Here is an 18,145-nt window from a genome sequence, read left to right as displayed (position 1 = left end):
AGTACTATTTTTGCAACTAAAATATGTACACCTTCAAGAATGGAGTCTATTTTTTTTCTAGTTGGAGTAATCGTTTTATTCTTGTTTACAGATTTACTATCAGAACAAGCTAAGACTAGCTCTCATCGGACAGAGCCTTTTTGGACAAGAAGTGTACAGTAATCTCCGAAAAGCAGGGCACAAAGTGGTGGGAGTGTTCACCGTTCCGGACAAGGATGGGAAAGCAGATCCATTGGGTGAGTTACAAATATTCTGTACAAGCAAAGCATATTTTCTTACTTGTGTGCATGTTGTTATTAGAAGAAAATGGTACCCTTTCATGTGAATTGCAAAATACCTCATGAAACATTGGGCAGACATACCACCAAGGACACAGAAAGACCAAATAAGCTTACTTATTTTGCCACAATGTGAAATTTTGGAAAGTCACCAATAAGAAAAATATATTTCCTAAAAAGCACAATTGTAATAGGCTGGTACTACTCCACTGGAAGACAGTATCCATTGGTAAAGGCGGTCTGTACTTGGCCTTTATTGACCTGAAGACCGCGTTCGATCTGGTCCCTCGAGAGCCCCTTTGGGTGGTTTTGCAGGAGATGGGGTTCCCTTTGCCCATTCTGAACCTGTTGGCCCGCATGCACGACGGAACGTATGCATGCATCCGGTGGGGCACGCAGGAGCAGAAAACGGCTAAAATCCCGGTAAACAGAGGTGTTCGTCAAGGATGCGTCCTGGCGCCGACCCGCTTTTCTTTGTTTGTAAATGGGGTTGTCTCCTTTCTATCTGACATCGATGCTGATGCCCCTAGCTTGGCCGGTGTTAAAGTCCCCGCTATGCTTTTTGCTGACGATACGTTATTGGTTTCTAAAACGCCCATGGGGCTCCAAAAGCTTTTGGATCGGTTTTGTGTTTTTTGTAACTTAAGGGGCTTGGTTATTAACACCTCCAAAACAAAGCTCCTTTACTTTAACCCCAGTAGGAAAGCCAATTGCACGCTCACACTTAATGAGAAGCCACTAGAGCTTGTCAAAATGTTTGACTACTTAGGGATTAGGATATCCGATCAACTCACATGGAACCCACATATTGAAAAAATGGCCCTAAACCATAAACGTGTCGTGGGCGTCATCCGTAGGGAGCACAGATCCTCATTATCCAGACCCATAGCCCCTGCATTGGAGATCTATTCCGCAAAAGCTATAGGCAGCGCACTGTATGGAGCGGTACTCTGGGGTTTCAATAATGTCGATTCCCTTGTCATGGCTGAAAATAATTTCTTTAGGGAGCTTTTATCCCTACCCAGGGGCACCCCTAACAAACCTCTCCAATACGACCTTGGCCGCAGATCTATTAAAGACCTTATAATCCTGCGTCCGCTTCTCTATTGGGCTCATCTGTGGCGTACACCTGAGCTAGCTAGCTACGCAGACGGCCTTAGAGAAGTTATGAATATGCAGGGATCTCATAAAATTGTTTGGCTATCAAAGGTTAAGGAGCTGTTAACGGCTATTGGTTTTAGTGTTGCATGGGAGACCGGTGCACCGGTTTCTAAACTGGAGGTCAAGCGAGCATATTGGTTGTGGGTCGATGCCCAAGATTCTAGAGCTGAAAATCTGGGTAGACTCAGACGAGTTTCGTCTGCACAAGACAGTACACTCTCTCGAACCTTATGTGGACTTCATCAGAAAACCCAAAGATAGGCCCTTATACATCCAGTTTAGAGTGGGAACCCTACTGGTTCGTGAACGCACTTCTAAGTGGAAACCCCCTCACCAAACACTTGCCACTTGTCCGTTCTGTAATGTTGCACTAGAAACTATTCCGCACCTTTTTTTTGTTTGCAGCGCCTATAACAAACCCCGATCGAAATGGCTAAAACCTGTTTGTCGGGAGCTCGAGACTAGGAGCCATGTCTCTGCTTTAAGATTCTTACAGACAGATCCCACCACTACATTGGCCTGTGGGGTAGCTAAATTTCTCAGCTGGGCATGGGTGATTAGACTTAAAGTCTTATGATACATTTTATTAGGTGATTCTTTTTTTTAAATCATGTTCAAAGCTGTAAATGGTTTAATGTTTTTTTATTCTTGTCTTTTAATTATTTATGAAGTGTTCTATTAATCAAAAACATGTATTGTATTTTAATCGTTATGTGCTTTTAAGATATTTTTTATATCGAAATAAAGCTTTGTTTGACAATTGTAATATTAAACAGAAAAAAAGAATACGTAAAAAGTATATAAAAAAAAATATACATGGTTTGGGGGGCCTGCACACCACCATGATCAGATATAGTTTTGAGTGCAAAAAGTCCAGGTTGGGTGTTAGGCCTTTTGGTTATAATACAAAACAGGATAATGGTATGTACATTTATGTTTTAGTGGAGAAAGAAATGTTGGCACATTTCTTACTGCAGACCTTTTGTATAGGGTAATGAGATTCATGGATAGGACCTCTGTTCATTAGCCTAGGTATTAATGATTGGCACTGGGCTCTCCACGTACACGTACACAATACTCCTCAGTGGCATTTTCAGTATTAGGATACTTTCTCAGAGCATGGAATAAAATAATTTATGCTATGTTTCCAATATTTGATTCGTTTGTTTGCCATTAAAATGTGCACTCTTATAGCTCTGGGATATTTTTTCATCAGTTTTTTATTATTGTTTGGTTGTGTACTGATAGTAGAGGTTTAAGTATTTTATTTACTAATGATTCTTGTTAGTTAATGTGGAAGCCAAATGAGTTTGATCCTGTTATGGACTTTAACAGTAGTGTGCTATGTTTATGAATGGATGGGCTGAAGGACATTTTTCATTACCTGGCCTATGCAGAATGTTTTCTAGGCTGCCTCTCTTCCGAGGAAATGAGCTATCCATCATGTGATGTGATGTTGTGCAAGTGTGTTATGTTCATGCTAAATATACTAAGCTGTGTATTGGGGGAGGTGTGGAGGAAGGCTGTTAAACTGGCAGTGCCTAAACAAATATATGGCTTTGGTGTCATTTAGTGTCCTTGTGAGTTTCAGGTGGGTCTGCCTTGAAGTTCTGTATAAGAAAGGAACATTGTGTAAGTAAAGTTCACAGTTTTCCGTTGTTAGTGATTTTTACAAATACATACTGACAGAAATCCATTTCCATGTTTATTTCAAAATATGAAATAACAGCAGTGAGTTCATCGCAACAGTTTGCCGTATTACTATTCACGGGCTACAGCCCAGACTAAACACAATCGGTTTATGATTGTTTGTGCAACTTTATGCAAATGGATTTGGTAATTTGTTTATTGTTTAAATGTATTTTTATGTGGTACCGATTTACGAGTTTCCAGCCCAACAGGTGCTCACTGATTCATTGTTAGGAGTGAAAACAATAATTTGAATAAAATAATACATGTGAATTAAAAAGTTAGGGCATCACAATAGAGATTTTATTATTGGAGATTATTAGTCGTGTAGGTGTGAGGACTAATCTTGGACAAAAAGTATGGTTCTTCCCTGCAGTGTGAGCCATTGAACGTAAGGCAGGTTGGGTTGAGACAGATCTTAAAGTTGATTAGCAGTCAGTGCTGGGGAGAAGAGTGACCTGAAGATGGTCGAGGTTTAGCTGGAATATCAACAAACAGCGCTTTTCAGTACTCTAGGCGGGAGTTGATTGACACTCGATGACCAGAGTTCTGGTTGGTTAGGACCGACTTGGTGTAACCTTCACATGGTGTGGATTCATAATGGCTGCAGCCTTCACCTCTAAGATTTCTTTGATTCTCAGATTTAGAATTGTTTCAGTTTAAGGATATGAAGAACGAAGGCACGTGCAAAGCTATAGACAGGATTGCTATGAGTAGTACCTGCTGTATTTTACTTCCTAGGATTACAGAATATAGTATGTGTTGGACTTGGCCCTTTTTGCTGGGTCATCCCTGAACGTTTTGCCTTCCTCCTGTATTTTTTCTAACCTGTTGGTGGTGGTTTTATGACTCTGGGCACTTTTTCAATGCTGATCAGTGCTAAAGTGCATATACTCTCTATTGTAAATTGTTGTAATAGATTAGTGACTCCATGATTGGTTTTTTGATTTACTTGTCAGACCCTAGTACAGTGCACCATGTGTGCCCAGGTCCTGTAAATCAAATGCTGCTGGTGGGCTTGCAGCACTGATTGTGCCACCCACTGAAGCAGCTTGTAAAATGTGGCTCAGGTCTGCCATTGCAGAGCCTGTGTGCGGTCTGGGATTGCCATGTCGAATTGGCAAGTGCACACACTTGTCAGTCCCTAAACCTTCCCTTTTCTACATGTTAGTCACCCCTAATGTAGGCCCAAGCTACCCCCATGGGCAGGGTGCATTGTATGTGAATGGTATGACATGCCCTGATGTGTGTGGCATGTCCTGATAGTGAATTACGGACAATTTCGGTTTTCACTATTGCAAGGCTACCTGTTCCCATAGGTCAGAATTGGCAGTTTTATTATAACATCTTATAATCCTAACTGACCCAGGGGACAATGTAGAAATTCGAGTTTAGTATGCCTGAACTCAGAATGTTAAAATACATCTTTTAGTGAGGGTGATCTTTACATTCTGTGTTTGAAAATACCACTTTTAGAAAGTATGTATTTTCTTGCCTAACAATCCAGTATGTCTTCTAGGTTTGTGTATTCCATGTCTGGTTTGTGAGTGACAGTTAGCTGGGGCCGGTAGGGCCTTGGCTCCAGCAGTCTGATGGGCCAGGGCTGGGCTGAATAAGACCTACATTGAATAGAGAGTAGGGGGCAGATATTTCCTTTCACTGACCTGAGCACTCCTAGAATAGAGAGTAGGGGGAGGAGATTTCCCTTCAGCTACCTGGGCCAGGTCTGCTCTCAAACAATGCTGTCTCCACCTCCTGCCAGGAAGCTGGACCCAGGAGGACAGAACTGGTTTTGACTAGGTACATACACTATCTACAGTCAGAGAACACAGGATTTTGCAGAATAAATATTGGGGCCCAGATCCCAGAACTTTAGATCACTTCTAGGAATCCAGGCAAACCTTTGCCAAGTAGAAGATCCAAGGAAACTGAAGGAGAAGACTTCCCCTGCGATAGTGACTGTTTGGCGTTGGCCTGCAGTGGTTACTTTATTGTCAAGGAAAGTAGAAAAGTATCTTTGTGTGTAGCTTGAAGCTGAGCTTGCCTCCTGTTCTGAAGTCTCAGGGGCACAAAGACTTCACCACCAGCTCCCCCTCAATTTCCTTGCTGGGAATTCTACCTGCAGTGAGGTGCCTGCTGTTTGGGCCTTCTGAGAGACTGCATGTCACTGGGAGCTGGAAGCACGATGCCACGAGAAGCGTGTTGCCGCCGCCGCAGCAGTTGCCGTCGCATCGCCGAAGAAGCGTGCTGCCGTTGCATCGCAGATGAAGTGTGACACATCCCCGGAGAAGCGTGCTGCTGCCGCATCACGGGAGAAGCATGTCACAGGGCCTGTTGCGGCTCCAAAGTTCATTGATTTTGCCGCACAGCCATCGGGCGTGTACGTATCACATCCAACGTTGTCGTATTGCATCAGAGACGCAATTTTGTCGCATCACACCGGATCATTGCATCAAGGCGCCATCTTGTCGCATCATAACCGGAATGCAATAAGAAACCGACACATCACCTCCTCTCCGGTAAGGACCCGACGCATCACCTCCCCTGTGCTGCAGTAAGGAACCAACGCATCACCTCCCCTGTGCTGCAGTAAGGAACCAACGCATCACCTCCCCCGAAGCAAGGAACCGCCGAATCACCTTCCCTGCGACCCTTTTGTATGTTTTGCGTGATGCATCCAAGGTACTTTAAGTGTAAAGTGTAGCATTTACCATCTACATTGAACTAAGCTTTCTACCATTTTAAAGTCATATTTTTGATAGTGTATTGTGGATTTTTTTGTCATTCGGTCTTGTGTTAAGTCTAGTAAAGATTACTTATTTTTCTAAATTGGTGTGTTGTCCATTTGTAGTGTTTTCACTGTATTGCTGTATGTGTTCACAAATGCTTTACACCCTGCCTCTGAGCCTGTTTGCTTGTGCCAAGCTACCAAGGGGGTGAGCAGGGATTATTTTAGGAGTGTATCTACCTTTCCCTAACTAGAAGCAAGGGTCCTTATTTGGACAAAGCTGCAAACCATTGCCAACTAGAGACCCCCATTTCTAACAGTATGTTTGTGAAGCCTAAGGATTTTCCTACAGGAACCACACTGAAGTATTATCCTCTGTGTGATACTTATTTACCACTAACAAATTTGGGGGATTTAGTTTTGGGTTGCAACTGCCCTGAAAGGGATTTTTCTTCCATGTTCTGATGAATGGTTTGGTATATGGAATGTTTATGACAAATCAATAAATACATCTTATAACAAAATAGAAACACTCTGAAATCAGAGAAACAATGGATACTCCTTTCTAGTAAATGTAGGTGTGGCATACTTTAAAGGGCAGAAAGTATAAGACCAACTCGTCAAAAAGTTTGGTTTTGTAGCAAAGATTTTTGCTAAACCCATGCTTTCTAGAGTAGTTTGAGCGGAGATGGTAAATCGGTGAGATTCTTCCTGTATGTTTATTTCACACAGGTTTTATTTTGTAGCAGCAGTTTTGTGAAAATGTATATATTCCAATATTTGGTGATGGTGTGTGTATATATGTCATGTCATTTTGTGCCGGCTGACGACTGAAATATATTGAGTTTTAAACTTTGTGGTTCAAAAATATCATAGCTAAAATAACTGTAACCAAAATATCGTAGAGATTAATATGGATTTGCATATGTCCCTTGACATTATATATCCAAGGTAGATATATGTCGAATTAAGAATAGTAAATCAGCACTTACCCAGTTAAACATAATTACTTTCACAGGTAGTGGATGTTCTGACATTTAGTCCCAGGGCGGGGGGTTGTCTTCTGGTGTCATATGTTCATGTGGTGTCCTGAACAATACATTCATTCATATAGGCTGCATGCGTAAAGACTGCATCCATGTGTAATTTGGCTGACAACAGTTCCTCTTCTGTTTTCTATAACCCATTAATGTGGTCCCTAGGTTTTATGTGATTTGATATCTCATTCATATCATTGGCCCGTAAGCTCCCCCCCCCACAGTAATTGTGTAGGAACAATCTCAACAGCGCTCTGCGGCAGATCACTACAGTGGCAACGCCAAGCTTCTTATTCCCAGACCACCATAGACTGGCCGCTATGGGCCGATGCATGTAAAGGCTCTATCTTCCATCTTGGATGCATCTCTAGCATCTTCTACCCCAAGCCATGAAAGCGTATATCCGCATGATCACGGCAGAGCCAGGAGGTCATTGCGTTTTATTCCCTCCTGAAATGTTCTAATTTTCTTAGCTTGTTCAAGGGCACCTCAGATTCGTGCTCAGTTGAAACAGAAGGCAAAGCACTTCTGCCTGCAGATCAGCTCACAAAGGAGCTAGAATTCATCTACATAGGCACTGGAGCGGGAAATTAGGTTCCTGCTATCCATTAAATCTGAAGATGTATGTGATGGCTTCAGCGATTAAATGTCGCTGCAGGAGCCGGAAAGGATTTATGACTCGTTCTGCAGTTTTGTGTGAATGAGGCTTTTCACGTCGAGATCAGTGTCTTTCACTGCATCAGCAACTGTTTTTTTCTCTATCATAGGCAGTATCAAAAACGTTCAGAAAAGGAAAATGTCATTAAACAACGCACAGTCTTTAATGCCAACTCCCTGTCCCTACTGCTTTTGAATTTCCGTCGTTGTAAAATGGGATTCGCTGAGTGTACCCTGGTTATATGAATCCATCCTGAACTTCTCCTTGTAAGACTTGTTTACTTTACCATGCTTGACTTGTACAGTAGACATTTAAGATCAATAGTCCTCCAGTATACGGATGAATTGTAGGTATAGCATGTTTCAACTAACCAAATGTTATACGTGAAAATTACCTTAAGTCTCATATCCATGTTGAACTCTTTCCTCATTTGTCCTTTTCGCACCAATCAATCGGGAATCTCCGTCCATAGTGTTGCTCAGGTCCCCGACAGCACCCTCCTCTTATTTATAGGTCTGGCATAGCCAAGACCTTTTAATTTTACTATGTATATGTGTATATCTATATATCTACCTTACTGGACTGTAATCTTAGTTTCACAAATATTGAGTATACAAGCTCCTTTTAGCATTTGCAAGTGAAACGAAAAGTTGTGTGTTTTTTTTTCAAATTGCTGGTTTTTCATAATGTTGCTGCTTGATGCAATCGTTTTTAATTGGCTGTAAGGTCTTCCCATGCACGGCGCAATGCTGATGTTTCTTCTTGAAAATAATTAGTACCAACTTACATGACATTGCATGGCAAGAGGACATAAATAGAAATCCTGCTGAATGCAAAATGCTGATTTATGGGGTGACCGCCTTTGTCGATATACGGCTCAATATAATTAAATGCATCCGTTGTATGAACTGGAATGAAATTTGGATTTCCTTTATGCTTGTAGCGCAGTTTTATGAATATCGAGCACAGAACCTCTGTAAAGTATTTGTATGTGAAATCATTCCAAAATGGCGCACACCCACAGCGGCGAGAATTTGTCTTTTTTCGATGTTGTTGCTTAATGAAATTGTTTTTAAATGGCTGCTTCTGATGTGATGGGTAACACCGAGGAAGGCGTAAGCCGAAACGCATATATATCTATTCATGGGCGTCCGCAGAAATTTTTCCAGGGGGGGGCAAAATGTTAATGTCATCACCATCCTCCGACATGTGTGCCAGGTGGGGCACAAGAAACTCTGGGGCGCAGAACTAGAATAGACTCAATTAAATGCCAGGAATCCAGGACATGTGACTGACCCTGCCACAGGCCAACAAACACCACCTGTAGGGAAAACGCTAAACTTTCTGACAAGGTGCTTTATCTCTGTCTGCTAGGTGTGCAGACTTCCGGGTCCTCGATCCAACACTAATCAAGGCTGTCCTCAGCACGATTCGATTTTTATCAGAATACTTTAAAACAGCCTATGATTAAAGCACCAGATTAAATATACTGTATGCACAGTGTATGTTAGGGATTATTTGTAGCACACATATTCACCAATATTGGCTTCTTGGTGTTAGAATTCATGATAACTTTTATCCAAAGTTAAATCACAACGTCAAAGTTATTAATAAATAATACAGCAATCACACACGCTAGTGATTCGCCAGTGGGTGCTTCCTTTACTAGAATTCCCTGGGCATTGCTAAATGTTACACACATTCAATTAATTTATACAAAATAAAATATATAGGTCCAAATGTTAGCTATATTTTTTAAAAGAAATTTAGAGTCCCTCTACGTGTAGTCAATGTCAAACTGACAACGTGTGCATGTTTAGGGATACAAGAATGTCCAGCTCCCTTATGCAGAAGCCCAGCATCGTAAATGTGTGGCACATGCGGTGCCCGCAGCGGCGGCACATTACAGGTCAAGGGATGCTGAGTCTTACACAGTGGTCGAAGTGGGGAAAAAAAGTAGGGGAACAGTGGGCGGAGAATCAGAGGCGGGAATAACCCAAGGATTGGATCTGTGGGTGGAGCCAGAGGAGTGGCCAAAATGCGCAGACATCCCAATTTTTAGTCTTTGTTTGGCATTTCACTGCCCAGTTTAATGAACCAATGGATACACATGATTATTTAAGGTTATAATGAGTTATTGACATTAATATATATTCACAAAGTTGGATATGCTTCTAATAATCACAGAATGTACCAAATACGATAAAATGTGGAAACACAAGCCATTTGTCTCCGAGCCATGGAGTTTCTGTCATCAGCACTTCTCCCTTTTCCCACAACAGAAGTTCAAACATGAATGGCAAAAAATCCTAGTTTGCAAATGTTTTCTCTAAAATTATGGCTCTGCCATATTTGCCTCATAATGCAAGATCTGCTGCATGATCTGACCATTTAAACAAATAAATAGTTTGTATCTCAAACATATCAAAAGTTAATATAAAATGTGACGTGTGTTGCTGCAGAGTGGATGGCCTATTGTAAAGGTTGACTTGTCACCTTTCTCACTGCTGCGTTTGTATGTTACACTGGTACTAATAAGGCAAAATCTTTCCAGGGACTGTTAGCATGTGTACACACGTCAATATAATAAAATATCTGAAAATATACTGCATTACGCTGCAGCCTTTTTTTAATGCATAATTTAGTCAACACTACGGCATAATGTTGTCATCCTTTGCTACATAATTATTTCCAGTGGCCCCACAGCAGGCAGCACATGTTAAAAGTGCATGTGAATGAAGCAAGGAGACTGTGAAGTTTGCGAACTTAGTTTGGTGTGCGTGCAAATCCTGCATTGCCAATCCCTTGTGAGTTGCAGCTACTACTGCTGAAACAAGGCCAATGGAGGTACCTATCGGTGAGGCAGACTGGCCTCAAGGGCAGGGCCATCCATAGCACTGGTGGTGTGATGTGCATTAATGTTTGTTAGTACCCCCCAATGACCACCTCTGCCATGGATTTACTCACTACCACCCTTTAACTGTGCCCCCCCCTAAGTCTCCATAACCACTCTTTCTCAGATGCATTTAATTTGATTTACAGCGCCACTTATACCATTGTAGGGTGTCAGAGCACTTTACATCACACACATTACACAGAGATAATCAATATGTGTGTAAATCACTGTATAGAAAATGTTACATAAGACTAAAGACTACAAGGTGTGGGAGTCACATGACAACCATACTAGTAGCCAGTATAGTTTTATAGTGATTGGTCTGGAGAAACACAATACCCGGAATTTAAAACGTAATACCATGGTTGAGGGTTCTCCTTAATAATCAGAATTGATTTCTGTCCAAAAGAACACTATTTGAGACATTAGGATAATCAAAGACTGGGGGGGGGGGGGGGGGGGGGGCATAATGCTCTAATTTATACCTTGCAGTTTGTATGCAGCTCTTAGATGACCGTTAATAGCTCACTGTTCTAAGTTAAGATTATACCTTATAAACTGCAAGTAACAAAAGGATCTCTCTGACAAAAGCAGTAGTCCACTGACCTATTTACATTATGTGCACTTTGTGATCTGCATGGCGCATGTTCTTTGCAGCCGGTACCTTAACCCTCTGAGCTACCTTTCCATGAGTCAAAACTTCCACTAGACAAAATTCTGATCTCTATCTCGGAAGAACATTAATCATCAGAGTCATCATGACATTTTTATTGTTGCCGAAAAGTGCTGGAGACCAGGAAGGAGGCAGCAAGCGTTTTTAAAACAATAATATACTTGGAAACATGATGCCTCCACCTAAAGTGAGTACCCGGTGCGGTCACACTGGTTGCACCGCCCTAGAGCTGGCCCTTCTCAAGGGTCCTGTGACCTCAGTGACTGTTGTTCTAGGGTGTGCTGCTTCATAGGCCTGCCCGCAAGACTGGAGGTGAACTTCAGTATGGATAGTGGTGGAAAAGCCTTGAAGGTTAACCAACACTTGTCATGCTAGGGTCCACCTGCTTGTGCGAAAGACACCAGGACTTCTAAGGTGGTGCAAAGCCTTCTAAGGTCTAGCATGTGATTGTGCTCTCGCAGGAGAGTGGTCTGGTGGACTGGTTATTAAGGCTGAACCTGGTTCCCATTCCAAATTCAGCAGCTCTGACCATAGTGCCACATCCTCTCCCCCACTGAACACCGTATTGCCCCACTGAGAAAAACTCCCACTGTCTTCAACTACAACCCAATTGTTACCCGCTATAAACACCTGGATGCAGCTCAATTTAAATTACGCACTAGACAAGAGCAATATGCAGCCTACAAAAAAAAAAGTAACAACATCCTGGAACAAGCATTTACAATGCAATGGTTTTGCCTTTGTTAAAGTTGGAGCTATTGGCATTGCTCTTGACATTATTTTTATTTATGTTTTTTTTAACATAAATAAATGGCATTGTCATTTACAATGCCACTAGCTTTATCTATCGCAAATGACACACAAACACACACAGAGCCCCCCCACACACACCCCCACACAGAGCCCCCCACACACAGCCACTTAGAGCCCCCCACACACACAGAGCCCCCCACACACACAGCTACACAGAGCCCCCCACACACACAGCCACACAAAGCTTCCTACACACACAGCCACACAGAGCCCTCCACACACACCCACACAGCACAAGCAGGCAACAGGGGGGCACGGAGGCACAAGCAGGCAACAGGGGCACACAGAGGCACAAGCAGGCAACAGGGGCACACAGAGGCACAAGCAGGCAACAGGGGCACACAGAGGCACAAGCAGGCAACAGGGGCACACAGAGGCAACAGGGGCACACAGAGGCACAAGCAGGCAACAGGGGCACACAGAGGCACAAGCAGGCAACAGGGGCACACGCAACAGGGGCACGAAAACGGAGGCACAAGCAGGCAACAGGGGCACGAAAACGGAGGCACAAGCAGGCAACAGGGGCACGAAAACGGAGGCACAAGCAGGCAACAGGGGCACACAGAGGCACAAGCAGGCAACAGGGGCACACAGAGGCACAAGCAGGCAACAGGGGCACACAGAGGCACACAGAGGCACAAGCAGGCAACAGGGGCACACAGGGGCACACAGAGGCACAAGCAGGCAACAGGGGCACACGCAACAGGGGCACGAAAACGGAGGCACAAGCAGGCAACAGGGGCACGAAAACGGAGGCACAAGCAGGCAACAGGGGCACACGGAGGCACAAGCAGGCAACAGAGGCACACGGAGGCACAAGCAGGCAACAGGGGCACGGAGAGGGCAGGCTGGGAGAGGACAGGCTGGGAGAGGGCAGGCAGCGAGAGGGCAGGCAGCGAGAGGGCAGGCAGCGAGAGGGCAGGCAGCGAGAGGGCAGGCAGCGAGAGGGCAGGCAGCGAGAGGGCAGGCAGCGAGAGGGCAGGCTGCGAGAGGGCAGGCTGCGAGAGGGCAGGCTGGGAGAGGGCAGGCTGGGAGAGGGCAGGCTGGGAGAGGGCAGGCTGGGAGAGGGCAGGCTGGGAGAGGGCAGGCTGGGAGAGGGCAGGCTGGGAGAGGGCAGGCTGGGAGAGGGCAGGCTGGGAGAGGGCAGGCTGCGAGAGGGCAGGCTGCGAGAGGGCAGGCTGGGAGAGGGCAGGCTGGGAGAGTGCAGCAAACAGCTGGCCTGGGAAAACAGCACAGGGATCCTTGAAACCAACACCAGTACTTCATAACTGTAACCAGTCCCTATAAGACCAGGGAAGCAGTGCTTGGATCCCTGAAACCAGAGGCAATTCTCTGTGTCTGAAGCCCGTCAGGTAGCTCTAAAAAATATATTCCTTCCATTTTTTCCATTATTGGATCCCACATTTACTCCTGTATGGATTGTTTGGAACTGTAGTCGCATACCGCCTATAACCCACGTACTGTAGATCACCTGCTTTGTCAGTCAGTCCTTGTTTTTTGGAGAAAAAAAATTAGGAGGACCTGGCAGCTTCCCCGGCAATAACATTTTGCCCAAACCATCGTAAAACAAAACCAGCTTTGACAAACTCAAAAAGATGTCTGCCAACGCCAGACCTACTTGCTTTTCCAGTCCCTGTTACCCCTGCTGCTGACCTCATTAACACTTGACCCGGGGTTAGCAGTGGCGCTGCCATGCCCGGGTCTGGTGCAGAGGGCAAGCTGGGCAGGACAACCCTGACTGACATCTATGATTCTATGTAGCTCTGTAATGCCTTCTGAGTGAGACCAGCCCTTCTCACGCATATTTATCATGATTAAATATTATGGGATGGCCGCGATATTTGCTTAAAGTAAATTGAACAACCGCGGTGCACTTTTTAGATAATTTTGAGTGCGTCCTGTTTTGAATGGCTTAGTGAGCTTACCCGGGTCTGATCGCTTTAGTAGATGAGGGGGACAAGTGACACACGCAGTACCTACCGCTTCATGCTGTGTCACTGATGGCTGGCTCAAAGGACCTATTTGTCATCGCCATCTGCAGGATCGCGTGCTAATCCTAGCTGATAAAAGAGTTCTATTATTAGCATGACAAAGAAATCGTATCATCTTTAAAAATAAAATATCAGGTCCATCTCGGTTGCCTCGGTGAAAGAAACACAGTAAATCTGCGCGCGCTATGGCTCCCTTCAGTGGCAGTAAGGTAGATATTATTATTTTATGAAAACTACAGATTTTCAAAATAATTTCTGTATTTTTTTTAACAGAAAGGGGCCGGTTTTTCTATCTCACTTGTAGAACGAAGTCTGCGAGATAGTTGTCAGTTAGTTGTTTGGGGAACGCACAGACATAATTGTAATCGTGTAATGGAGAAAGGGTAGAGAATTGCTGTCCAGGCTTTGGAATGAACTTGGACAGCTATTACTGAGGAGGGGGAGCTCCGAAACCAGGCACAGACAGCCAGAATTATTTCCAAGACCTGGCTTTAAGATTCTGCATTTGGGAAGGGCATGGAAAATCATTCACAATGCCAACTATGGTCATTTTGTGGAAACCTTAACTTGCAGCCAGTTTCTTGTCCGATATGAGAGAAAAAACATTCAGCATTCTATTCGCAGCAGTGAACGCCTATGGAATTTCCGTTCACAGCTTTGTTGTAGATTTACCCCAACAACGTGGTGGTACAGCACAAATTAATGTAACTTAGGCAATATTGTAAAAAAGAAAGCCAAAGAACTTTGCACATTTCAAAAGGGCGACATATGGACTGCTCGATTCTTTCTCGGGTGGCACCTAAACTCTGCACGCTTCCGCCAGATGTGTGGAAATCTTAAGCATGCAGTGGAAGACGAAAGAGTTAGGATGCAAGATCTATAAATACCGTCACCTCAACAACACGAATGCCAGACAGAAGTTATAATAAAATTATTATGAGACATGTGCAAAAAATGCATCTCAAATTATGGGCATCAAAATAAGGTCCTTTGCTGGTAAAATCTCAGAAGGGTTGTGGCATGCTATCAAGATTAAAAGACAAAGTTTCAAGGGGCATCAGTTCAGGTTCCTAAAGCAAGTATCCGACTAGAATCAATTTCCCAAAGCTTTGTCCAATGGTAATTTCATAAATTGTGTGGACTGCTGATCTGGCAGTGTGTTCTACCACGTGGCAACTGCCTTTCGATTCGATTAGGGCGGTGAGATCTTTGCAAATAAACGGACAACGGCCAAGGACCAGTCATGGGAGTTTCAAAATACCAGAAGTGATGAAGAAGAACCTGAATGTATAGGTACCAATTTAAGGCAAGCCATACACCCCAGAAGTGGAGGACACTTCACTTCACTTGGAAGGGTCGTCAAGGGTAATATGGAGTTTGAGAGGGAGATACCATTAAGGAGAGTTCGTCACTCAAGCAGAGTAAGGGAATGGAATAAACAAGCACTGAAAACACACAATTTGTTCAAAGTAACCATTATAGTGCAAGACCTCTCTCTCTCTCGCCGTCCACCCATGTGTACCCCCCGACTCGTGCCCTGTCAGGACTCGTCTCCAAGAGTATCCCACACATTCCCCCTGCAAACCCTACCAACTACTGATCGTTTTCGCCCCCTGGGCCCTGGTGCAAATATCACCCGCCCCTTTCCCAGTCCTGATCTCCCGTGGGGATCCCACAGAACATCTTCCCCACTTCAGACCCTCTTTCCTCCTCTGAACCCTGCTCCACACACCACCCCATCTGCGCGTCTCCACAACACACCCCTTCCCCTGCCCTCTCCCCCGTCACACACCTCCCCAGCCAGGCCCCCTCTCCAGCTCTCCGATCTCCCGTGCCCCCTCTTACCCTCGAAGTGGCCCACGCCTTCGTTCGCCCTGCGGGCCTTAGCACTCCTAGTTAGTTTGCAGTGGCCCTTGCTACTTTGCCTTTAGACATGGCATCCCTCAAATTGCATTACGAGGGAAATATCCATTTTCAGATTTGTATCTCGCCAAAATAGCTTCTAAACTAAAACGTTACTTTCCTAGTCCGTTTGTTCACCAAGTACACATCTTGCATTCACTGTAAGGAAAACAGTTATCGTTCTCAGAGCAAAAATTGAGTTTGCAAGAGAAACCGAAAACAGCTGATCCTAATGTTTACATTTAAATTAAGGACCCATCGAGACTAAGGAATACTACTCTTTCAGCCACAAGTCATAGCGCCAGGCAGAATCATTGTACCTTTGGAAGACTACAATAGTATTGGCAGTATAAACAGACTGAAGAAGGGTCCAAGTTCGTTGCAGCTTTACAAACAGGAAACCAATCTTGGGTGATTTCGATAACCGGACTAGCCACCTCTGCATAGGATAAAGTTGGGACCTCTGACAGACTTGCAAATCGTGATAAACGAGATTGAGATATATATATATACGCACAAAGCCAACAAGCGAAATGTTTATGTTCGCTTAGACTGGCTAAAATCCGTTGGCCTAGAAAATTAAAAAACAGTCCTTACGTGCCCTAAAGTAACCACAAACCCAGTCAAAAAAAAAATACAAGAACGTTGTGGCAAACAAAGACATCCGGCACTAGCTGTCAAGTTCAGTTGCATGTAAACAAGGCAGAAGCATATTTATGGCCCGTGAACTACAAGTAAACAAGACACGTCGGCTAGGCCTCAACTGCTATGGTGAAATAATTTGCTGACATGCTAAAGTCATCACAGGAGTCACGGCAGTGCGCTCCATCAGAATATGTACACGTCTCGTGCACTATGTAACAAATATTTTTCCTTAAAGAAGTAAACAGCTACGTCGATATATACATACACACACACACCACGAGGGAAGGAGGAGGCGCACGGGGATGCACGGGACAGAGGCGCAGGGGACATGGTGACTTACTACGGGGGGAGGGGGGGAGGGGCGGACACCGACAATGTGTCCCGACGCCCCTCTCCCCTTGCAGGCACTCACCGGGTCCGGCGGCTGCTGGACGAGAGCTCCCGCTCCTCGGGACTCTCCGGGGCCGCGGAGGGACGTTCTCTTTCCCCGGGGCTCCTCCTGTGCAAGCAGATCGACTCACCTGCACCTTGCGACTGCGGCACTTCTCCGGTCTCCCTTTTCGGCATGGGAGACCGGCAACATCGACGGCGGCAATCTCGCTGGCACTTCTCCGGTCTCCCTCTTTGGCATGGGAGACCGGCAACGTCCTCCGCATCTCCCGGGGCTCCCTCGAGGCCACGGGAGCCCCGCGGGCGCCGCCATACTTCCTTCTTCCCCCGGGCTGCGGGGGGGCGGGCACTTCCGGCCGGCCGCGCTAGGATTGGCCGGCCGGCCGGTCACTTCCGGGTCGCCGCGGGCAGCGCGGCGGCCCGTCTCTAGCTCAGGCAGGCGGGCGGCGAAGTTTCCCGAGGAGTGGGCTCCCTCGCGGACCAGCAGTGACGTCGCAGCTTCACCAATCAGGAACAGGATAGTCACTGGTGCCGGCAATGCCGGACCAGATTCGGGGGCGTTCCCGGCTTTTGGCTGACGTCGCGTGACGTCGGCAAAAGCCAAAGAATCTCGGGAACGCCCCCGTGTCTCCTCCGGCATTGACGGACAGGCCCCTCGTCCAATGGCTAGGCTCCATTTATGGAGCCAGCCAATGAATGACGAGGGCCGACCCAAACCCACACTACAGTACTCATTAGTTTTCGCCTGCGCGAAAAAGATGCGCAGAAGCACAGCTTTCGCCAGGCAAAACCTAAAAAGTAAACACTTATAGGGAATGCAAAATGTAGCAAACCATGGGAAATGTAAGCAGGAACAACATGGTTACCTTAATGCTTTTACACTCACTAGTCAGAAATCAGTGAGTGCTTTTGCCTGAAAAGTTAAGGACACGACTACAGGGCCCTGAATGGACCCATTTCAATGGCCATTGCTTATATCCTTACAAAACGTAAGCAGTATGGTAAAAAGACCACATCCCTGGACGCAGAGCTGCAGCACACATTTTGTTTTCCAATCCACACATTGCAGTACCTCCAGGACTGGTGCACTAGTTCCAAGTCCAGGGAAAACAAAGACAAGAAAACAAAAATAGCGCTTCACTGGCAAACTTTGTAAAAGTGGCGCTAATGTGTTTCAGTGTGAAAATAATCAGTTTTGCCAGTTTGCTACCACTCTGTCTTACTTTATTTAGTTATTTATCTATTTTTCATATTTTTAGCCTTTTATTCCCAATGGTGCACTTT

The 18,145-nt window shown here is 45.1% G+C and overlaps 1 protein-coding gene across 1 annotated transcript in view; it reads left to right on the top strand.

Moving 5' to 3' along the window:
* Nucleotides 1–18,145, top strand: part of LOC147663684 (mitochondrial 10-formyltetrahydrofolate dehydrogenase-like) — a gene marked incomplete at its 3' end in the record, with an annotated part of 293,187 nt that overhangs the window by 50,374 nt on the left and 224,668 nt on the right. Inside the window, exon 2 of the mRNA XM_086950265.1 lies at nt 92–236. Within this exon, the coding sequence (XP_086806391.1) occupies nt 92–236 (145 nt within the window). The remainder of the gene's footprint in view (nt 1–91; nt 237–18,145) is intronic.

This window comes from Lissotriton vulgaris, unplaced genomic scaffold (assembly GCF_964263255.1).
Source record: "Lissotriton vulgaris unplaced genomic scaffold, aLisVul1.2 SCAFFOLD_1986, whole genome shotgun sequence".
Classification (NCBI taxonomy): domain Eukaryota; kingdom Metazoa; phylum Chordata; class Amphibia; order Caudata; family Salamandridae; genus Lissotriton; species Lissotriton vulgaris.
The sequence above is the reverse complement of the archived record's forward strand: the minus strand, read 5'-3'. Positions and strand labels throughout refer to the sequence as shown.